This window comes from Prunus persica, chromosome G1, assembly GCF_000346465.2.
Source record: "Prunus persica cultivar Lovell chromosome G1, Prunus_persica_NCBIv2, whole genome shotgun sequence".
NCBI lineage: Eukaryota > Viridiplantae > Streptophyta > Magnoliopsida > Rosales > Rosaceae > Prunus > Prunus persica.
In genome coordinates, this window is record NC_034009.1 from 46,182,411 (window position 1) to 46,205,766 (window position 23,356).

Genomic DNA, 23,356 nt, shown 5'->3' on the forward strand with positions numbered 1-23,356 from the left:
TTAGACTTAAAAGGTTTTATTTTTTTGTATATATAAAATTTCATTATAATGGACCTATATATGAAAAGCCCAAAACAATGAATGAAGATTTTTAGTACATACCATTCGAACCCGGTCAACTTTCAAGAGATAATCAAGACTTTAGTACAAAAATATTCATTCATTCATTTTAAATAGAAAAAAAGTGATTTTGTCGGAAAAATAAATGAATATTGCACGTTATTCATTCATTCACTTTCTAAACCCATTCACTTATATGCTCCTTGATAAGAAAATGGAAAAACATCATTTACTTGTAAATATATATTGGCTATCAAAGGAATTCAAAAGTTGCAAATAACTAGATTGGTGCTGATAATTCTGCTTCATTGAATCAGTGTTTAAGAAAATGATATTAGGAAACACTTTTGAAAGCACCTATTCTTCATGAATATAGCAAGCAAACTCGAATTTTCATAGATTCTATACCTATTCTGCTTCATTGAATCTCACTTATATCCTCTCGAGTCCACAACCAACCGCTCTATGGCTTTGCTTTCATGCTGAGTCAGTGGATGACAGGCTTGAGGGGATAAGCTCTCATATTTGACCAGTCAACAGTAGAATCAAGATCTGCATCTAATTCCCCAACGATGCTTCTGCAACAATTGGAATTGGAGGATACATACAGAGAACTTTATATATGGGAAGTAGAAAGAAATTTGTAAAAAGTCTAATTATATCAGTCCAATTCGCTTCTTCCCACAACGGTTCCAATGGGAAACTAAACTAATGTAAATAGAGTAAGTGTTGTTGACACTTACATGTTGTCACCTCTGATTATATACAACCCCAACACGAGTTGCTGAACACCCTCCTGCCAGTCAGCCAGAAATAACAAGAAGTTACCACAGCTAGCGCCATATGTGTATAGATATATATATGTTTTGTATATACTACTTTGGCAACCATATGTATTATAAACCCCATGAGCAGGGTAATGTCCTGAGGAAAATAACAAATGCCTGCCGCGGCCATTTAGCATTGCATTGGATTAGCCAAAATTGGAAAACTGAGAATAATATTGACTTAACTACCTTAAGGTAGTTTCCTAGCTAAATCCCTTTCTATTTGTCCAATTACTTAAGCCATAAAGAGCAAACAAACAAAGGTGCAATGATGCTTGTTACAGTGAAGACGACGCAAACCTTTGTAGAGAAAACACGTTCATGAGATTCATCGAGAATGATATTAGTAGCCTGGTCGAAGCCTTTCAAGACTCCCTGAATTAATTGGAAACAAAATTTTGTTAATAAAACTAAACTAATTCGGTTAATAACAAGTAAAAGGCGCATTAGAGTGTCAGTGCATAATATACCACAATATTCCGTCCATCATTTGTGATAACTGAAATTGTTTCTGCACATAACATAGAAATGCTTTAAACAGTTAGAGAGAGAGAGAGAGAGAAATTTGAAATGCTCACAGCATATATAATGCCTAGGCTGGCTCATGCCCTGCCTTAAATGGGGTATAAAATTTGGGCATAGGATTGATATAAAAACTATATTCATGCACAGTACAGTAATCAACAACAACTTTGATATTTGATACAAGTAAGTAATAACAATGGATAGTCGAGTAGAATTTCCATACGGTCAACAAGTGACTCAAGACCAGGGCCACTGGACATATTTCAATTCTGAACAATCTTCTCTTCTCTGCAAGCAATACTGTTAATCAACAAACTTCTCTCTTTTCTGCAACACAGAGTGGGAGAGAGAGAGAGAGAGAGAGAGAGAGAGAGAGAGAGAGAGAGAGAGAGAGAGAGATTCAGAGTCTAAAAGGAAACAAAATACATGACAACACTAAAATAATTCTTCTTCTATTAGGATATTTCTTAAGTATTGAATTTATATCCAATATACCTCGTGGGGCAACCAAGTCAGATCAAATTTTTAAAAAAAATAAAAATAAAAATACCTCGTGCAGCAGCAGAGAAGAAGAAGAAACGCTGGACCTGGACCTGGTGCTGCGTGCGACGTTCCTTGGAGCAGATGCAGTCGAGAAGGTTAGCTTGAGTTCTTCTTCTTCTTTTTCTTTTCTTTTTCTCCTTCTTTTCCTTCTGCCGCCGAAACCAAAATGTAAAAACCTAGCTCTCTCGAGAAGAAGAAGGGAAACACAGGTTTAAGGTTTAAATTTACGTTTTTTACCCCATTTTTTATAAACTTTTCAAAAAGACCACAAATATTCCTAGATATTTTCAAAATGACCCAGCGCCGAATATTAACGACAGATAAATAGTATATTTTAAAGGTCTAGCCGAGCGGCTATAATCCATAAATAGTATATTTAATAGTATAGCCGCGCGGCTATTCTCCATACACGATATAATCACTGGTATAGCCGTTCGGCTAGACTCCATAAATAAAAAGTTTTAAGTGTGTAGCCGCGCGGCTAGGCACCATAAATAGTATATGTAATAGTTTATTAAGTAAGATAATTTATGAAGTTAGTTAAAATATTTAATACTAATTATTAATTACATAAATAATAATTAAAAGATAATTATTAATGACAGTGATTAAATAAAGCTAAGATATTATTTAATTACTAAAAATAATTTATTTTTTAAAATTTATTGACCTAAATATACTAAGTTTATATTTATTTTCAAAAAATTTCCCCCAACGAAACTTCATTAGCACATTTTTATCCCGGCAAAACCTTGCCTGTTAAGACCTCCACTGACGAAATTTCGTCGAGAGAGGTCTAATAAGGCAAATTTGCAGGCATAGACCTATACCGACGAATTTTCGTCGGGAGAAGTTGTTATCGTTTTTTTTAATATGATATTTTTCAAAATAAATATAAATTTAGTATCTTTAGATCAATAAATTTTTGTTTGAAATTTTCTTTTCAGTAATTAAATAATATATTTGCCTTATTTAATTAATTTCATTAGTAATTATGTTTTAATTATTGTTTATTTAGTGAATAATTAATATTTTAATTAACTCCATAATTATATTACTTAATAAATAGTATTTAATTTTTTTCTTTAATAAAATATTTAAATACCAATTATTCACTAAGTAAATAATAATTAAAATATTACAACTAATTAAAGTAATTTAAAAAAGAGAAATACAGATTTTGCTATGTAAAGGGTATAGCCGAGCGGCTGTACTGTGAAAATATTCAATTCAAAGCGTATAGCCGCTCTTTAAAAATATTCTATTTGTAACTGTACTGTGAAAATATTCTATATGTAAATATTTAAAGAGTATAGCCGCGCGGCTGTTACTGTGAAAATATTCTATGTAAATAAATTAATTTTATATTTTTAAAATTTAAAAAAATATAAAAACACCTCTTCCGACGAACTTTCATCGGGAGATGTCTAATTGTGCAAATGTCGCCGGGATATACCTATGCCGACGAATGTTCTTTGGGATAGGTTTTTTTTCAATATGAATATAGACTTATTTGTAATTATTTATTGAATAATTAGTATTAAATATTTTAATTAACTCCATAAATTATATTACTTAATAAATAGTAATTAATTTTTTTTCTTTAATAAAATATTTAAATACTAATTATTCACAGTAAATAATAATTAAAACATAACAACTAATTAAACTAATTTAAAAAGATAAATACTGATTTTGCTATTGAAAGGGTATACGTTTTTAGCGCTAGTAGTTGTCTAACATGGTATTAGAGTTTTCTTTGCAAATTGTCCTAAATTCGACTCTCGTTCTCTACTTATTCGTTGATTTACAAGGTGTAAACTTGATATACATTGTCAACTCTTTCAAGTTTTTACTACTTTGAATCATTTCCATTTATTGGGTTTTTTTTTTCGAGCCACTTTCATTTTTTACTGGAAGGATGTCCATTATTGCCTATTGTTATTGTTTAACGAATGTTAACAGTTGAGATTTTCAATAAAATAATTATTCATTGACGACCCCAAAAAAAGTTGTACTTTCATTTCAGTTTCTTCAAAAAGATAATTTATGACAAAACTTTTCTAGTTGCTATATTATCCTTAAGATGAATTGTTTTAACCAATTTGAAGAAAAAGCAATATGCGATAAAATCCTAAATAAAATAAAACTGCTGGTTATTAGGAAAATAATAGTACAACATGTCTTTTATTAATTAAAAATATTTTAAAAATAAAAGAACATTAAAAGGGGACATGAAGATAATTCGCACGAGATTGCAGGCTCATTTTGGAGACATGGCAAAACAGAATGTTGAGGCAATCTAATGTAATACTCCCCTCTTTTCTTTCCTATCGATAATAGCGAATGATGGAAAAAAAAAAAAAACACAATGCATTACAATTAATAAAACTAAATTATCAAATTAACCGTCAATATTTGCATTCTTGCAGAGAAACCATTTGTCCAATATTCCCATTGCATTGCTTCTGTGCTCTATTTCTACTCTATCCATGGCCATTCTAATTAAACTTTTTATTTATTTGTAAAACTTTTTATACAAAAATGCCAACTAAACTTTAAGTACCATTGCAATTTCTCTAATTATTGTAAAGAATTAATACCCTGATGAATCAAAACATACTCAACAATATTGATCAATTAAAACGCAAATGCATAGCAAACAATTGATCCATTTTCTTCAAAAGCAAAAATCGACACTAAAACATTTTATTACAATTCCGAACCTACGTACGTAAAGTCTGCACGACATGGCCAGGGACCGTCAAGATTTGACCACGTGGCGATCAAGTCGAAACACGAACCACATGATGAACGCTGATGTGGTCCAATCCAGCAGCTCCTTCTGGCACAAAGCAGTCGATGGTCATCTCATCCAACGCTCCACATTTCTCCAGCTTATTAACTCCCTCAGGTCGCGCTTCCATCACCAACGGTGGAGATTCGCTGCCAAAGATCTTACCGGCGTCGGAGATCGACTTCGATTTCTCATGATCTGTATCTGCATTAATCTCCATCAACAAAACCCTAGCTCTCTCCGCCACCGAATTGGCCGACAACGGCGAAGGTGCAGCCGGCGCTGGCGAAATTTCGTCTACCGTGACAAATGCCGGCGATATAGACGGAGATCCAGTATTCACCGAAGAAGGTGCGATCACGGGAGAGAGATCCGTACCGTTGAAGTCAGACGTGGACATGGGCTCGACCTTTGGAACCGGCGAGTGGGAGGAACCGTAGGGAACTAGAGAGGCGAGGCTGAGAATGCCGCCGAGGCCGTGAACCGCCAGGTGGCGGGAGTAGAAGAGGCCTGGCAAAACGACGTCGACTCCGGAGACGGAGAGGGGGCGGGGGGAGACAAGGCGGAGAGCGCTGGAGGGGAGGAGCGTGGGGAGGAAGGAGCCAGCGGCGAGCGAGCGGAGGTTGGAGAGCGAGAGGCGGAGAGGGACGACGTGGAAGCGGAGGGTGTCGGTGTAGGACGAGGCGGTTTGGATCATGTCGAGCGCGAAGAGGGAGGCGTCGGTGGGAGCGAAGATCGTGAAGGACGCGTTCGCCGGGAACGTGAGGAGCATCCACTGGAGATCTGACGTCGCCATGGCGTTGCACATCAGGTTGTAGCCGTGGCCTCGGAGCACTCGCTGCATCGAATCGTACTCTCGGGGTGTGAGGGAAACAACGCCGTCGGGGAGCATGATCAAGGCGATGAGCACAAGGAGGAGGACGGTGAGTGAGAGTGTACGGAATTTGAGCGCCATTGAAGCAAAATCAAGAAACTGAGAGCTGCTGTTATTCTAGAAACAGAGAATGATGGAAGACGAAATGGTTTTGGCGGGCTTTTGATTTCTTGTTGTAACAACTTGGTGGTACCTGCTGGTAGACTTTTATATTACGAATTTGCCATCTTCTTCAATGACGATCATAGCCCTCACTTGATTGTCCGTTCAACTTTTACTAGGAGGATAGAATTGTCATTTTCATATTTCTCGCACAGTGGAGAGTGGAGCCGTTAGGTTGGTTACAGTTTGCCATCTTATTACGAGAGTGGAAGGAACTGTACCCCGTTAAATATAAATGGTTATACAAAACTACCACACCTGTGTCGCTTGGTGCATTGGTTTGGAGCTGGCGCTGCAATTGGGAGGTAGATGGTGTTCGAAAATCCTTCACCTTCAACTTTTCTCAATTATTAACATTTTTACACCATGGTTCAGAGAAACCGGTTTGGTTTGGTTATCCGCCGATTTTCAAAAAATAAAAATAAAATACCAGACCAAATCAAGCAAATCGATTTTGACCAATTTTTGGGTTGAAATGCCCAGTTCATAAGATTTGGTTTGGGAATTTAAGGTATTTGATAAAAGTAAAATGTTCTGATTATTTTAAAGACTTATTTACACTATTGCCTTCTCAGATAGGTTATTTATATAATTTTGTACACATGAATCATTATTCACTAATTAAATTGGTGACATAATAGTGGAACCCACCTCCACATAATTAAATATTCTAATAATGAAAAATAAAAACATAAAAAACTATATTAAACAATTCTTTTAAAAATTAAAATTAAAATTCTTTAAAATATAGAGAAAAAAAAACCCCAACTCTCTCCCTCCCTCCCTCTCTCTCTGCCTCTAGACACGCCCCATCCTCCGACCATCTTCTCAAAAACAAAAACTCCAAACAGCCGCCTACTAGTCCCATCTACGACATATGCCCGGCCACAACCACCTGCAACGAATCCGATCCAAACCCCCACCCAATCACCCAACCTACAGCACACACCCAGAAATTGAAAATTTTCCCCATAAATTTCAACAGCTCTACCCTATTTCAGCACTCCCCAACCCGATAGACAATTTTGAAATTCAACACTCCATTACATGCGCAAAACAGTAAAAAATTCAACCTCATAGTCATCCAATCAAATCCCATAAGAACCTATTGAGTCAGCTAGCCATAACATCTAACCCTCATGTGTCCAACACCGTATATGAGGCCTAAAACCCATTTCCATTTCCTCCTCCTATCTCCCTCATCTCAAACCCATTTCCCACCGTCAATTTCCTCTTCTTCCCTTCTCTCTCGCTCTCCTCTTTCTGTTTTTTTTTTTTTTTCTGAGTTGAGTTAAGATTGAGTTGAGAGACAGAGAAAGGCTGAGTTTAATTTTGTAAGTTCATATCGCGATATTATCGATAATATCGCGATATATTGTCCATTTAAAGCTGCAACTTGAACGAAAATATCGTTACTGAAATATCGGCGAAATTATCGATATTTTGTTTAAAATTTATGTACTGATATTGTGATAATAATTATGATCTGTCTGCTCTCAGCGTATCACCCTTCTCGCCGTTACCTTTACTAAAACCTCTCTCTCTGTCAATGGCGGTGGACAAAGACAAGCTTCAGGAAGCCGCTCCCATTGCTCGTTTCCACAAGATTGTTCTCGGTTGGGACTACTACGGCCTCCTCACAGAGTTAACTGTAAATTCTCTTTCTCTCTTTGTCATATATATATATATTATTGATTTTTTATATTAAATTGATGCTTTTGAAATTTTTTTTTGGGAACGAGAAGAAGAATGAGAAGAAGAATAAGAAGAAGAATAAGGGAGAGATAGATGACGGTTTAGGAATGGGAAAAGTGAAAGACACCTACAAAGATGTGGATGACTATATCTCTACTTATGAACCCCTTCTTTTTGAAGAAGTCAAAGCTCAGATTATTCAGAGCAAAGACGAGAATCAATGTATTCATTTTCTTTTCGTCTTTCCCTTTTCTGTGTGGTTTCTGAGAGAATTCTGTTTATCACTCAATTTATGCTGGTTTTGAGTTTCAACAATCTTAAACATTTATCCTGGGATTAGGTCTATTTTGTGTGAATTTACTCTCACTCTTAATTTGTTTCTGTATGGAACATTGCAGTACTAAACCCCAAGAGAAATTTGGTTGTGGCGTGCACTGAAGTTGATGGGTTTCACTTAGCAACTCTTACCTATGAGAAGAGTGACATGGATGACAAGGAAGCAATATCACAGAATGATCTTTTGCTTCTTTTGAAACCAAATGTAATCAAATTCATCTGATTGTGTTTAATTGTCTGTTGTCTCTCTTGCATTTTGTCACATAGTGTTCCCAAAGCTGTACCATACTCTTTTGTTCCATTACTAGGAAAATAGTTATGGGCTCAGTAATCTATTAGCATAACAAATTTGGAATAATTTTGATTATGTACGGTTTTTCAAATTTGATTTCTGGAAAATGAATCTTGGGACACTGTTTTTATTGTTGGTGGAATATTGAGTGGTTGGGCTTGGTTATATAACAAGACATGGTTTATGGTGGGAATGATAGGTTTCAGTTTTGCACTGTAGGTTCCATTTACCAGAAAAAGACTCTTCATGTAAGACAATTAATAAATTTATATTAGGGTTCCTTACTCTTTTTGTGGAATTTGTTATTACAGCATCAAGACAAGGAAGAACTCCCAACAGTCTATGCTTTTGCATTGGTAGAAAGTCGTCAGGCGAGTTCTTTTAGGATTAGAATGTATTTGGCCGGAGAAGCCAAAAACTTGAAGACAGATGCAGTTGAAACTTGTCCAAGGTTGTTAAACATAAAGTCATTGGTTACTTCTAGTATTGAAGGAGAGAGGTTTTTTGTCACTCGAAAGGTAATGCTTTTAGTAATTATGTACTTATCTTTTGCTGCATGATGTTTTTTCTTTTTGTGCATATCTCTTTCTGCTTATACAGATTGAAAAATGTATGAGTACAGCTCTTCTAATGTGGATGACATGGTTTTTTAAATTGATATATATATATATATATATATATATTGTATGGATGGCAGCTCAATAGAAACTCACTATATATATAGTGAGCTTCTATCGAGGGACACCCTTGTAGGGCCCACCACACATTGTTTTTCAATGATCCGAACCTTTTAATTTTTAGCTATTCCCTCAAAGATCATATCTGCAAAAAATCACTTGAATATATGTAGGTGATCCTGTGCCTGAATGTTCTTTTAGGATATCCTTATTTTTGTAAGTAGTTAAGCTGTTGGATTTAAATAAGAATCTTACAAGTTCAGAAAATTTCATGCCTTTCAGTTTTCCTACATTCACATTTTCCTTATTAAACAAAGAAGCCTTCATTTCTTTGGTTATTGGATTTGCGATTCTTGCACTATTTTGTCGATGAACAATTTTAAATTAGGTCAAGCTCTATCAATAAGAGTTAATAAATCCTGAAACTGAATCTATGCAATTGCAATCTTCCATTATAAGTTGAATTTTACATGTCAAGCTCTAGTGGAGAGAAACCGACATGTAAGGGTAGTGTTACAGCATCAAATAATTGTTGGTCCATATCCGAGCAGCTTAAGTTCCTGGGAATAGTGGTAAACAGACGGACTTTATTTGGAACTATTGAAACTGTCCGCTTTCTTGTTCTGGGTATTTGTTTCAGGTATTGATGTTCTCTTTTATTTAAAGACATAAATTTCTCTCATTTAGTCCTCACTTGGTTTTGGTGAATGTAATATATATTTCAGATTTGCAGTTTATCAACTATTGCTCGTGAATATGTAGCTCTATGGTCAATTGGCTCTCTGCCCTTTAAGGATATAATTCTTGGAGCTGCTGAGAAAAATATTGATTCAGAAGGCCAAGCCTGGAAAATTTCTAGGCCTCTGGAGGAATTTATAAAAGACAATCTTAATGAATCACAACAAAACGCCATACAAGTGAGTTGCTACTAAAGTTTTCCATGTATTCGTTGTTTTGCATTTTCTTTGTTGCTAACTTCTCATATATGATCCTGGCATGTTTTGGGCATTGTGTATGGAATTTGGTTATTTTGACCTTGTTAAAGATGTTGCTTGTGTAGTCTCGTAAAAACCCTTGAGATGTTTCAACTCTGCGTGTGTGTTTGTGTTTGGAGCTTTATCTCTGTTGAATTTCTGTAAAAGGATTTTGCTTCTTATATTAATGAAAGAGTATTAATGTTTGCTGCAGGCCGGTCTATCGCGTAAACCATTTATCCTGATACAGGTTCTCTTTATGTCTTTTTGACAATTACTTTAGATGCATATAATAATACAAGCTTGTTACTTCTTTCGATCTCACTGTTTCTTGATGAAGATTCCAGCTTTCCAATTCAATATCTCTAACCTTGTCCTAGGCATAGTTGTGGTTGATTATTTTACAGCTATTTTGAAATCATGTTTAGATCAAATAGAGTATCAGTTTGCTAGTTTAGTGAATAATGCAGTGAGTTTGATAATGATCGAGTGACTTGCTCTTCTGCCCAAACCAAGGAATTAATAAAGATTATAATTGAAGCTAATGGCAAGGTAAGAGCAAAGCCTGAGGGAACTTATTAATAACAACTTGACTGTATGGTGCGGTTTCCTTGAGTATGTGACTGTTTGAGTAACATACATTAGTTGGCGAAATTAGTACTTATGGTTCGCCTATGCATTTTGTTCTAGTATTCCCAAATATCCTAAAACAACTCAAGAGAAGTTTGCACTATATACTACATTAGTGTGATAGCTATATTAGTGAGATTGCTTTATTTAGTCTTTCTCTCCTTTGCCAAGGTGTGAGGACTAATTTGCTGTATGGCTGACAGAAGATTGCTAGCAATTTGGGCTTCATAAAGGCAAATTGCAGCTTACAATCTGAACTGAGGATGGGTTTTTGGAGTTACATCATTCCGTGCAGGCTTGTGACCCTTTCCCAACCATCGTAGCATGTGCATTGCCTAGGGCCTAAGGGCATGATTGAGTTGAAATTTTAGGCGGTACTCAATAAAATATAGCGTAATTTTTATTGCTAGAGTTGACACTAAATGGAATGTATAAACCAATGCTTCCATAGATTAGATCATGGTGTACAATTATAACTTCTATATCTGTCTATTTGCGTTGTCTCCTGGATAAAGAAAGAAAAAGAGTCAAAGAAGGCATCAATTAAAATAAAGATTTAGTTGACAACTCTTGTCAAATCCTGCAACAGAAAATAGAGGTAAAAACTAGCAAAACATATTGTGGACACTACACGTTCCTTCTTGTAGTTAGATCTGCAAGTGCATTGATGTAGAGTGTAGAAGAATTTTGAGAGGTAAAGAAAAAGATGTAGAAGAAGTGGAAGAAGAGTGAAGCAAAAGGATGGGGAGGAAGGGAGGGGGAAAAGTAGGGTCAATTTTATTCCTATAATCTCAATATACCTGCCAAAACTAATGTCCAACCACAATAAGGCAATTTTTCGTTTTCAGAAAAAAGGAAGGCATATTTATGTAGCAAGTCCAAAATAATAAAAAGTCTCCAATTACAGTTCAAACAATAAAAGTAAATCATTCTGAAAAATTAAACAAACGAAGTCTAAATTCCTTCCTGTTCATAGGACTGAAATTGTAGAAATTGTATGAATTTGTCTGTTATAGTCCTGTTAGTCATATTTAATTATCTGAAGTTTATGGCTATTATGAAATTCAGATTGCCGTTCTGTCCTAAAATAGCGTGGTCAGTTTGTAAGAAGGAAATATCTGGTAGTATGACCAAGTATCCCCTTTGTGTATTTCATTGTGTCTCTGGATGTAGCGTATAGCCTGTCCTCTAAAGGTTTTATGCATGTTGTTATTGAGTTAAAGTTAATTTCTTGTGCTGGATGTATACGTTGATGACAAAAATGTTTCTTTAATTCATACTAGTCTGTTTTTTTAACATTTTTTTTCTCTTAAATTAGCTTGCATGTTGCTTATCTACATAATTTCATGGCTTCCTTGATGTTTTTGTTTATTATTTAATTGTATCTAAAGGAATAAGGAATAGAGCTATTATGAGGATAAGTTATCTACTTCATTTTCTTTCAATAAGTGTAAGATTGTGTTCTCATGTACTTATAGTATGTGGATGCTGATTTCAAGCTCCCATTTAGGGTCCTCCAGGGACAGGGAAGACACAAACTATCCTTGGGCTTCTTAGTGCCATTTTGCATGCAACACCAGCAAGAGTGCACTCCAGGTTAAAACTATCCCTCTTTCCAACGCTTGTAATAATTCTTGTCAACCATGTAAGAAAATCCTAGGAACTTGGAGAAAAGAAATTATGCCTAGGAATAGACTCTTTTTGTGGTTGTGAGACATGCAGAATTGAGTATCATCCATCTGTACTTTTTAAATCTCAAGTTTCTTTAGCTTATATGTGGCTTCCTTCTTTTGCAGCAGTGGGTCACAAAACATAAAGCTTCGGCAAAAGTTAACTGTTCAGGAGAAGTATGTATTTACTGAATTCTTCTTTGCATATTTGATGATGATATTTGGAATTGTCCGTTTATAATATATTATCTTGAATGGCTATCTTTATATATATTTTTCGTGCTGCTTTTTTGGTGAGAAAAGTTCGATTAATAATTTATTGAGATTGAGAGAGAAGTACAATGATGTAGAACAGTAAGGGGAAGATTAAGAGGGATATGTGTAAGTGAAAGCAGTCAAGACAGATAGATACTGAAACAACTGAAATGGTCGAAGATAAAGGAAAATATAGATGAATTAGATTTCTAGAATCATTGTGGCAGGAACAAGAATCGCTCCTTATTGAAAAAAATAAGGCCTCAAACCTTAGAATTGTGAATTACTCAGAAGAAATGGATAATCTCGAAATATTGTTCATTGCCTCCAAATAAAAAATTTACATGCTGCGTATCGAGGTGTTACCTTCACTGACTTTGAAATAGTAAGCAGAGGCATTGAAAATGGGAAGGCTAGTCCTCATTATTTGAGATTTAAATATCCTATGTAACAATCGTACATCCAAATCGTAGGTGCTTGCAATCTTTTCTGAAGAAATGTTCAGGTGTTTGGACTTTGATTCAACATCATAGCAGGCACAGCCCTATATTAATATGTAATGTTCCATGGGTTATAGTAATATTTTGTACTTTTTCAGGTTCCATCATTGGCAATTAGCATCTCCATGGCTTAGTGGTAGCAATCCTAGAGAGGAAATAATGCCTGTTAATGGTGATGATGGTTTTTTTCCGACCACTGGAAATGAGTTAGTAAGTGCAAGTCTTTGCATTAAATTATTGTAATCTGAGATGGCCCTGTCTGCTAACCATATGCAATTTGCAGAAACCAGAAGTAGTCAATTCTAGTCGTAAATACCGCGTACGTGTCCTTGTGTGTGCTCCTTCAAACTCTGCCCTGGATGAGATTGTGTTGCGTGTTCTGAACAGTGGTAAAATTCTCTTCTCTCTTACACTTCCCAGGCTCTTTCCACTAAATTATTCATGCTCCTGATCTTTGGTACACTGCTGGGTATACTTTCAGTTTCTTTGTAACGTTCTATGTTGATAAAAAATTCTCTTGTTAGCTTGATTACTGTGTAGGAAAAGCAGCACTCATAGAAATTATCCTGATGTAAGTAATGGGCAAATCCTATTGAATATTCCAAGTTACATAATTTTTATTCTGTCCAGACAGTATAATGCAATAGTGTGTGTGTGTGCACGTGCGCTTAGATGTGAAAATATTCTAAACCTAACAGGACTTGTTAACTTATCGTGTCCAAGTACATAAATCCAAACTGATTCAATCAGTCCCCTTCTATTGAGGGATCCCTCAAATAATATTATTTGAGGGGCACCCTTTAGGGTCCCGTACAAATATTTTTTCAACGATCAAAACCATTTATTTTTTAAGTCTACATTCATAGATCACCCTTGCAAAAAATTAGACAAATCGGAAACCGTTTCAATATCCAATTGTCCTACAAAATCAGTGGACACAATGATTCAAGAAAGTACTAAAATTTCAATAATTCAATTGAGTGGTCAAATGATATTGGATTCAAGTGATTTTTTGTAGAGATGATCTTTGAATATCTACAAAATAGACGGTTTGGATTAGTAAAATACAATATGGATTGGGCCCTACAAAGGTGTCCCTCAAATATTTGAGGGATCCCTCAATGAAAGCTCTCTGATATATATACGTACATACAGTTATTCTCTCATCCGGATGTCTGCATGTTATTATTGTGTAGATGCCGTTATAAACAGTGAGGAAAGCAGGGATGGGCAATAAAAAATACATGGCGGCCGAACGATAATAACTTCCGGACGTCCGCTTAGGAGAATTTCTGTATATTATATATACCAAACAAAACATAGTAAACATATTGATTTATTGTCATAAGAAAAGGATTTATAGATAAAAAAATTTAGGCTGTTTAAGATTTTAGTTACCATCACTAATGTGCAAAATGGAGGCTGACCAAACCCGTTAAAATATTATGGGAAATATTAAGGGCATGACGCATAAACCATAGCAGATATTTTTTGAAGCATGGCCTGCATATTCGAGAACTTGAATGTCTGATTATAGGTACTTGGTGTTTGATTCCTCTCGCATTTGTATATGATCTTTTCTATTGGACCTAGTTCTATTGATTCCATCCAAATATAATAGTTCTTTTTCTTTCTAAATCTGTTCTGGTTATTCTCAGGTGTGCGTGATGAAAGTGACCGTTCATATAATCCCAAAATTGTGCGGATTGGTCTTAAGGCTCATCATTCAGTCCAAGCAGTCTCCATGGATGACATGGTGTGTATCTGGCATAAATGACACAACATTGAATTTCACTTTATAGTTATTATCACCCTTTAACTGAGAGTACACATAAACGTGCCATAGAATGTGTACAAATTAAACAAAATCAAAAGTTGATAAAATGTTAGTTAGATCATGAACAGGCCTTGCCAATGTTTATCCACTGAATTTTGTTAGAAGATAATTCTAGAATCTACTCGACAAGAGACCTCTCTCTCTAACTAGTGCTGAAATCTCAAGAGACTATGAATAAAAAAAGAACAGTTCGAATACCATCTACTAACACCACTGAAAATATTGTTAAAATCCTTTTACAAGAAGGTTTTATTGTTGCTTCTTCGGAACGCAATTGGCGATGACTGATCTGTCAAGACCAATAAACTGCTCGATTCTTGTCACTGCTATCTTTTCCAATATTTTTTCCCCTATTCTTCCTAATTGGCGTTTTCCATGGCCTAATTTATGGATTTGAATGCAAGCTAGTGTCGTATTATAGCATTGGCAATTTGAAAACTTCTATTCCGAACAACTTGCTAGTTTGACATTATTCTCTACATGACCTTGAAAGAATCACAACCCATATGAATGAGATCCAGTGCCATAACGGTTTCCATTCATTGAAAGTGTAGAATCAAGTCCCCATTGGGTGATTCATTAAAAAGTTATTTATAACCCAAAAACACTTTTACCTTTTTTCTACTAAGTGCTTCCAGAAGCAATTTTTGTTATCTGAAAGCCCTTTTAGCTCTTCTAATAGCACTGCCAAAAATTGACCTGTACACATGCAAAAGAGAAGGGTGCTTGAAGATTCAGTCTGAGGAAAACATTCAGACTGGAAGGTCTGAATAAAGCCTTTTCTGTCGTATTTAAAAGTCGGAGAACGGCTTTAATGTTTGTTGCATCTGAATGTTCACTTTTCATGTAGAAAATCATACTGTTTTGATAGTTATTAGATATCTACCATATGGTAATAATGATGAATCTCTATCTCTTATCTGTTATGGATGCCAGATTATAAAAATGATGCACCTAGTGGTAAAATCTGTGTTACTGGAACATGACCAGAAAGTTTTTTTAAATGTGTTACTTGAAGTTGATCAAAAGGAACCTGTTGCAGGTAGAACGAAAGAAAGGAAGCATGGGGGGTAGTAAAGACAGAGATGGAGGTGCTGATAGGTTTCGAGCAGAAATTTTGGAGGAGGCAGTTATTGTATGTTGCATTTGCATTTTGTTTTAACTGAAGGCTTGCACATTAAGTTTAATTTTTAATGGATGTATGATTGGCAGGTCTTCTCTACCCTTAGCTTTAGTGGTTCACCTCTTTTCAGTAAATACAATCGTGGTTTTGATGTAGTTATAATAGATGAAGCTGCACAAGCTGTAAGTTGTGCAATCCTTTTTTCCTTTATTTATTTTTGGTGCTTTTTCACAATTTTTAGTTTGTAACAATTTCCTTACTTATATTTAGACTTTCTGTCCATGACCATGTAGAGCATGTTAACAATAATGGAGAGCATTAGAATTTTAGGGATTTTTTTTGTTAAGACTCATTAGCAGCATTGCGTCCATTTGTAAATATGTTGGTGTCTGGATTATGGTTTTTTGAAATGTATTTTAGGAATCTTTAATTCCTAACTTTGTATATATTGTTGACCCAAGAAAAAAACTTGTATATGCTGAAGCATACCTTAGAACTTGAAAGTCTTTAAATTTATTATTTATAATGTGTTTACATGGTCGTGCCGACAAATAAAAAAATTTCAAATTAAAAAGATAAAATAAAGAAGAAAAATGAAGGTGAGCTGTTTTTTAAAAGTAATGGAGCTGGCAATTACATCTTTTTGTTTTTTTTATTTAAAAAAGTTGCTTCCCCGTGGATTGGAGACCCTATGGATGGCTGCTCTTTGGTGGCTAGTGATGGTGGCCATAGAGCTAGCCTCCTTTTTCTTTTTTGTTCTGAAAGTCTAGCGGGGTGGCATTTTAGTAATTAGCTGTCTGTTTAATTTTTAGTTGATTTGACATTGGAATTTTCAAGTCTTAAATTTGGAGGACCCCATATTTCTAGGGAGCTTCAATTGAGAGATCCCTCAAATAACCTTATTTGAGGGACACCTTTGTAGGACTCGCTCTGTATTGTAGTGTAATGATCCGAACTGTCAAGTTTTTAGGTCTTCGCTCAAAGCTCAAACCATAAACTATCTAATCAAATGAATTCATTTCAGCCTTTTTTGTCTTCTGGGAACCCGTATTCATCTATTTGTTTTACCACAATTAGTTGTCTTTATGGTTTACAATTTGTCTAATATTTTTTAGGATTATGTATGAATGAAGAAATGAGAAGTAGATGGTTTCGGATCATATGCAACGACGAGTGGGCCCAGAAGGTGTCTCCAAATTTGTGTTCTTTGAGGATCTCTCAATAGAACAGGACTTATATATGTATTTGTATTGGGGATGAGGTTCTAATTGAGCCATTAAAATATAGAGGTCATCCGTAGTTGAAAGTTAGGTTGCCTGTGCTGGATGGTGTTCTAGTTCAGAATTAGGTTACCTGTGCTTGATGGGAGAATAGGTTGACAATCATAGAGTTCAATCAGCAAGTGTTTCTTTAAACTGTTTGGATGGTGAGTGAAATATTTTGTGCGTAAATTTTATGTATATCTTTCAATTTTAACCGATTATATAACTACTCTGGTATCTCATAAAATAAAATAAGATAAAAATTTAACTACCATAGTTGAATAGCTGGTTTTCTTATTATTATTATTTTTTCATGAAGTGCCTTTCCAATACTAAATATAAACTATAAATTAATTTCTCCACATATCTATGTTTGGTTTTGCATAGAAGGTAGTTGAGTTTCGTCATTTGGAATAAAAATGTGTTTACTTCATGTTATGTATTCTTTATATAGGTGGAACCAGCTATTCTTGTTCCATTGACAAATGGATGCAAACAAGTATTTCTGGTAAATTTCTGATGCAAGTAGTTTGTGTTACCACTATTTCTACTGTGCACCAGGTCTTGCATTTTAAAAAATATTTTTGCTTCAAGTCATGATTAATTTTGAATCTTTTAACATTTAGATTGGTGACCCGGTTCAACTGCCAGCTACTGTAATTTCTCCAATTGCTGCTAAATTTGGGTACACCACGATGATTATGATTTTTTTCTGTCATTTGATTGATTTGTAGGTCAAAACATCTGACTCTCTCTCTCTCTCTCTCTCTCTCTCTCTCTCTCTCTCTCTCTCTCTCTCTCTCTCTCTCTCACTCACTCTCTGTGTTTTCTGGTTGAAGGTATGGAATGAGTTTGTTTGAGAGATTTCAAAGGGCTGGTTATCCAGTGACCATGCTGAAGATGCAGTACCGAATGCATCCAGAGGTTAGATCAGAAACTTCCGTTTTTTTTTTTTGTCTTTTTCTGAAAATTGTTAGAATACAAAATAATTGATGCCCCATATTCTCTTATAACTTAAGGTTTTGGTCCGTGGTACACCAACAGAATTCATTATGGTACCAGAACAAATTGATCAGTTCATAATCATATCACTGTCATATAAAATAGTTGTTGGGCCCATGTCTTAATTTCTTATGCTTTTAAAAATGGTTTTAAACCAACAAAATCTAGAAATATAAATTAAGTTAATGGTACTTTGGAATGTGGAACAATATCCTGCATGACACTGCATGAACAAGCAAGCCAATCGTAAAAAGTAGGATATGGTTACTACGAGGAAGCGGATATGGAATAATATACTTCTAAATTTGATATATAACTAGATTTACAAACTAGAATTAAGATTCATTTTATTTTTCATTCATATTGAAATGTTTTGGGAGAAGGCTGAAAATTATTTAACAACTCTGCTATTGACACATGTAAAATTAGGAAAACAAGTCTTGAACAATGATACAGTTTGGGATTTTTGTTGTTATTGCCAAAGCTACTGTAAATAATTAAAGTTCATTATATTTTTTCACTGATGTTGGAATGTTTAGAAGATTACAAAAATATCAAACAACTATCTGGTACTGACATATGTACAAGTAATTAGGAAAACCAGTCCCAAACAAAGAACCAGTTTGGGTGATTCTGTTGCTATTTCCATAGTTACTGTTCATAAGTGGCCAATCTGTAGCTTGAAAATTACTTGATATTATTTTGTTTAGTTTGTGCTAAAGTATTTGTATAAGTTGTGCTTAGTGTCTAAAATAGATACTGCAGCTGCTGCTTCTTTTGAAAAGCACCCTGATCTGGTTTCTCTTCCTGGCTTTAATTTTCACAAGTATACATCAGAAAATGCCCTTGGGCTGATTTCCATAGCATAAACACAAACATCTCTCAATAAACATTACCAAACACGCCAAAGATATTGGGCCAGGTGATGCAGCAGGTAATGAGAAAAATTGATTATTTGGGGAACTATAGAGAGAAGAAGCTATGGTACATCATGGAGGAAAATGTCGCTGATATCGGCAATTCATCAGTGGACATATTGGAAAGGAGGAATGCTTTTTCCCCCTGCCCCTGTATTGCCGATATCAGCGAATATCGGCTTGTTATTGCTGATTCCCAGATAAATCGTAGAAATAACTCGAAAACAAAAAGCGAAAGGAGAAAATTTGTCTGAAGAAAGAGGGAGGAAAAGAAAATCCCTAAATCTCAACCAGAGTTGCAACCCCGATCTGGGTCACACAGTTGTTTCACAAAACTACACTTTTTCTGATGATGTCTTTGGAAAATTGACTTAATTAATTAGTTCAGAACATCTGTAACTTGGAAGTATCTATCAGTGCTTCCAAAGTCACCCAAATGTTGATGTAGACGAAACTTTAACTGGATTGGAGGTTTTGGGTGACAGTGAGTTCTTAGTTGGCAGGAATGGGACGACATGCCTGTTTCTTTTATCAGACTATACTCTGTGTGCTGATACCGTTTTGGTTGAACGGGGTTTGGTGTGGGTAAGAAGGTGAACAGTTTGAGTCAAAAGACTCCTTGAGAAGAGCATATCATTTTTTCACCTATGCTCTGACCAAGAAGAAAACATTTTAACTAATGCCTTATTTCATTAAATGGCACGACCTCACGTTATAGGCAGAAAGATAAATTACTCTTTACTCTTGTATGGTTGCAGTCATCAGTCATATCCGAATTGATGTTAAAATTCTTACAACATATGAAACTGAATGTGACAGTAAGTAATAATCTAGTCTTGAATAAATATGACAGAAATATGTAAGTGAGCTTCCCCTGGGCCCCAAGCAATAACCATATTAATTATATTATCTGTAGTATTGTTTGAGTTTGGACTCTTTCTATCTCTGTTTTATTTTGTTACAATTTTTTTCTTAAATTCACATTTTAAAAGTAAAATATGGTTCTGCTACTGAGATTTCAAAACCTAACGTATGGAAAAAAAAATCCTGAGCAGATTAGGAGCTTTCCTTCTCGAGAGTTTTATTCAGAGTCATTGGAGGATGGTCCTAATATTAAAGAGCAGACAAAGCGTTCCTGGCATGACTATCGCTGCTTTGGACCCTTTTGCTTTTTTGACTTACATGAAGCGAAAGAATCGGAGGACTCAGGAAGTAAATCTAATGATGCTGAGGTAGAATTTGTCATGCTCTTGTACAATAAGTTGGTCAGTAAATATCCAGAGCTTAAATCAAGTCATCAGTTCGCGATTATATCACCCTATGCTGCACAAGTAAACCTCTTGAAAGAACGTTTCAAAAGTACTTTCGGAGTGCAGTCTGAGAAAGTAGTGGATATTACTACTGTTGATGGTTGCCAGGTAGGATGGCTTTTTCTTCTCATAGTTTTTTTGGGACACGGCCTTCTAATTGTTGAAATACTAGACATTTGTTTTCTGTTTATAAGGTGATTTAACTTTTTCTTGTCAAAGGTTTCTTGTGATTCCAAAGTTTTCAAGATCCATTTCTTTAATGGAATAAAGAATATCTCATTTGGTGTTTGTTGTATAGAGTTGTTGACATGCAGGATATTGCATGATTCTCATCATTATATTAAACTAGTGATATGAAGTTTTTCTCATTAGGAGGAGTAAAAACCATCAGTGGGAGCTGGTGTGAAACATAAAGAATTTTAGCATTTTGACAACTCTCTCTACTATTGAGCTTCTGGCAGTTTGCATATGAAGATATTTAATGTTTCTTTCAGGGACGTGAAAAGGATGTTGCAATATTTTCTTGTGTCAGGGCAAGCGAGAAAGGAGCCATTGGGTTTTTGGCTGATTTCCGGCGAATGAATGTTGGGATCACAAGAGCAAAATCTTCCATCTTGGTTCGTCATAATTTCAAGTTAAGAATGAAGTTTTATATACTGACTGACTTCATCTAATATGCATTTTACGCATTGGCTTTTTTTGTATCAGGTAGTGGGATCTGCATCAACATTAAGGAAAGGTGACGAGCATTGGAATAACCTAGTGGAAAGTGCTGAAAAGAGAAACTCTCTATTTAAGGTGAATATTCTTGTTAAGAGTACAAAATCCCACATCAAACATTCTAAATTTCGCATCTCAATATGAAAAATCCTGGGCATCTTCAATATTATTAATTACAGTTTTGAGTCAGATACTCTAACATGATAAGAGAAGAAAAGTACAAAACAATGCCTCAACATTAGAACTTTAACTTGATTCCAAGAGAGACAATTCATGCACATTTTAATACCAAAACGTATCGCCCACTTCCTACAATCCGGCCTGAACCTTTGGGTAGGCTCTGCTCCTAAAATCGGCATTCATTTTCTTAAGTTACTCTCACTTCCGAAATCTGCCATTGTTCCACCAATGTATTGAATGAATTCTTTTTAATAATAGATTCGATCGCAACTTCGAATATGGAATTCAAAGGGACGATATGTTTGATTTAGGCCAACTGCATAGGAGGGTTCATCGTTGGTCAAGCATTCTAAACCATGCAATTTTTTATGAGCTTTTGGGTCTCCCCACTTTCTTTTTAGTTTCTCTTGACCTATTGCTAATTCTTTTGAGTTGGCAACTTATATTAAGCTTGAGTCATTACAATCTTCAGATTTCTTTTATACTCTCAAGCAAGCAAGAGAAGTAAATTGGGGCTATAATCGTATACTATCGACCACAACATGGGTCTGTCAAGAATTTAACCGCAAGTCTACATATCTCTCCCAATTTGTCTACTGCACAAAATTAATTGTTTCAACTTTGTTTTTATCTTGATATGTCAAAGATGTCTTTTAGGACAATTGCTTTCCAGCCGATACTTGACATATGTTATTCATAAATTTGTGATTCAATCATATGACATCTTGTGGTGACTTGTATATTTCTAATGCAGGTTTCAAAGCCGTATGCTTCATTTTTCAGTGATGAGAATCTGGAATCCATGGCAATCAAGAAAGAATCCTCCATGGAGGAAGTTCAGAATGATGAGCTGGATAACGATCCAGGTTCCTACAATTTTGGGGATGCTGACCAAGCACAGGGAGATGACAATGACTATGGAGATGGAGACGGGGAGGCAGACATGGGTGACGGCGGCGATGACTGAATTGTAATATGACTTTGGAGTGTGGGACGTCGATGATTTTGGGAAGCTTCTTGTGTAGTTTTCACTACCGTCAGCTGTTAAGATGCATAGACCCCAACTCACAATTCTTGTATATCAATTGAAACTAGCAACAACATTAAGTTCACATTAAGTTCCATTTAGAGTCGGTCTATTTAATAAATGAATCCGATATCATTTGACTACTCAATTAAATTATTGAAATTTAAATACTTTCTGAAAGCATCATATTCATTGATTTTGTTAGTCACAATTAGATGCCTTAATGATTTTCAATTTGCATGAATTTTTGCAAAGATGATCTATGAATGTAGACTTAAAAAATAGATCATCCTTGCAAAAAATTAGACAAATCGGAACCGTTTCAATATCTAATTGTGTCTTACAAAATCAATGAACACAGTGCTTTAAGAAAGTACTAAAATTTAAAAAATTTTATTGAATGGTCAAATAATATCGGATTCAAGTGATGTTTTTAAGAGATGATTTTTGAATGAGTATCTACAAAATAGACAGTTTGGATTAGTGAAATATAATACGGAGTGGGTCCTACAAGGGTGTCCCTCAAATAAGTTTATTTGAGGGAAGCTCTCTGTATATATGTATATATTTGTTTTTTTAAAAATATTTTCTTCTTATTTTAATAAATTTAAAATTAAAAAAGATAAATGTGGGACCTATAGTGTCACGTAGACAATTAACGGAGAGATGACGGAAACCTAATGATTGAATCACATTGTAACAAATTTAAAAGATCGGGGTATGTTATTGTAAAAATTAATAAGGTAGAAATTAACATGTCTTAAGGGTGTAATCACAAGGTACTAAACTATAATTAACCCTTTATATGTCTTATCCTTTTTATTGGGTTAATTACAGTTTAGTACTATGTAGTTACACCCTTAAGATATGTTAGTTCCTACCTTTTCAATTTTTACAATAACATACCCCGGTCTTTTAAATTTGTTACAAGGATTAATTACAATTTAGTACCTTGTGGTTACACCTTTAAGATATATTAGTTCCTATCTTCTCAATTTTAACAATCATTAGTCCATATATTCTCAATTTTAACAATCACATACCCTGGTCTTTTAAATTTGTTACAATCTGATTCCATTATTAGAGTTTTCGTCAGATCTCTCTGTTAGTTGTCTACGTGGCACTGTAGGTTTCACATTTTAAAATTGATTAAAATATTAA

General features: G+C 35.0%; 3 protein-coding genes across 7 annotated transcripts; 1 reads left to right on the forward strand and 2 right to left on the reverse strand.

Moving 5' to 3' along the window:
- Positions 271 to 2,167, reverse strand: LOC18793031 (sm-like protein LSM8). Its single transcript, XM_007223702.2, has 6 exons — positions 1,963 to 2,167; positions 1,636 to 1,739; positions 1,358 to 1,398; positions 1,188 to 1,262; positions 804 to 856; positions 271 to 638 (listed from the first exon to the last, which is right to left on the reverse strand). Exons 2-6 carry the CDS (start codon positions 1,670 to 1,672, stop codon positions 548 to 550), a joined length of 297 nt encoding a protein of 98 aa, XP_007223764.1. The 5' UTR covers positions 1,673 to 1,739; positions 1,963 to 2,167; the 3' UTR covers positions 271 to 547.
- Positions 4,555 to 5,803, reverse strand: LOC18792582 (fasciclin-like arabinogalactan protein 19). Its single transcript, XM_020555163.1, has one exon. It carries the CDS (start codon positions 5,705 to 5,707, stop codon positions 4,742 to 4,744), a length of 966 nt encoding a protein of 321 aa, XP_020410752.1. The 5' UTR covers positions 5,708 to 5,803; the 3' UTR covers positions 4,555 to 4,741.
- Positions 6,511 to 22,370, forward strand: LOC18789604 (probable helicase MAGATAMA 3). 5 transcript variants are annotated; one of them, XM_020554008.1, is made up of 21 exons: positions 6,511 to 7,122; positions 7,289 to 7,439; positions 7,534 to 7,705; positions 7,882 to 8,024; positions 8,423 to 8,629; positions 9,514 to 9,705; positions 9,977 to 10,012; positions 11,903 to 11,988; positions 12,189 to 12,239; positions 12,916 to 13,027; positions 13,101 to 13,206; positions 14,476 to 14,573; positions 15,697 to 15,789; positions 15,867 to 15,959; positions 17,494 to 17,547; positions 17,666 to 17,724; positions 17,879 to 17,963; positions 20,014 to 20,376; positions 20,763 to 20,885; positions 20,977 to 21,066; positions 21,923 to 22,370. In XM_020554008.1, the coding sequence occupies exons 2-21, from the start codon at positions 7,338 to 7,340 to the stop codon at positions 22,133 to 22,135; spliced, it is 2,478 nt and encodes an 825-aa protein (XP_020409597.1). In that variant the 5' UTR covers positions 6,511 to 7,122; positions 7,289 to 7,337; the 3' UTR covers positions 22,136 to 22,370. The 5 variants fall into 5 exon arrangements, with proteins under 5 accessions (XP_020409597.1, XP_020409599.1, XP_020409598.1 ...); XM_020554010.1 differs by having other exon boundaries at positions 12,192 to 12,239; XM_020554009.1 differs by having other exon boundaries at positions 6,511 to 7,439.

What these genes read in the sequence shown, in the direction of transcription:
- LOC18792582 (XM_020555163.1), bottom strand. Translation starts at nt 5,707, where the DNA reads ATGGCGCTCAAATTCCGTACACTCTCACTCACCGTCCTCCTCCTTGTG.
- LOC18789604 (XM_020554009.1), top strand. Translation starts at nt 7,338, where the DNA reads ATGGCGGTGGACAAAGACAAGCTTCAGGAAGCCGCTCCCATTGCTCGT. An exon ending in TTTTGGAGGAGGCAGTTATT is followed by an intron (nt 15,790 to 15,866) that starts GTATGTTGCATT and finishes TATGATTGGCAG; the next exon opens with GTCTTCTCTACCCTTAGCTT. An exon ending in AGTACCGAATGCATCCAGAG is followed by an intron (nt 17,964 to 20,013) that starts GTTAGATCAGAA and finishes AATCCTGAGCAG; the next exon opens with ATTAGGAGCTTTCCTTCTCG.
- LOC18793031 (XM_007223702.2), bottom strand. Translation starts at nt 1,672, where the DNA reads ATGTCCAGTGGCCCTGGTCTTGAGTCACTTGTTGACC. An exon ending in TCTTGAGTCACTTGTTGACC is followed by an intron (nt 1,399 to 1,635) that starts GTATGGAAATTC and finishes TGTTATGTGCAG; the next exon opens with AAACAATTTCAGTTATCACA. An exon ending in AACGTGTTTTCTCTACAAAG is followed by an intron (nt 857 to 1,187) that starts GTTTGCGTCGTC and finishes GCTGACTGGCAG; the next exon opens with GAGGGTGTTCAGCAACTCGT.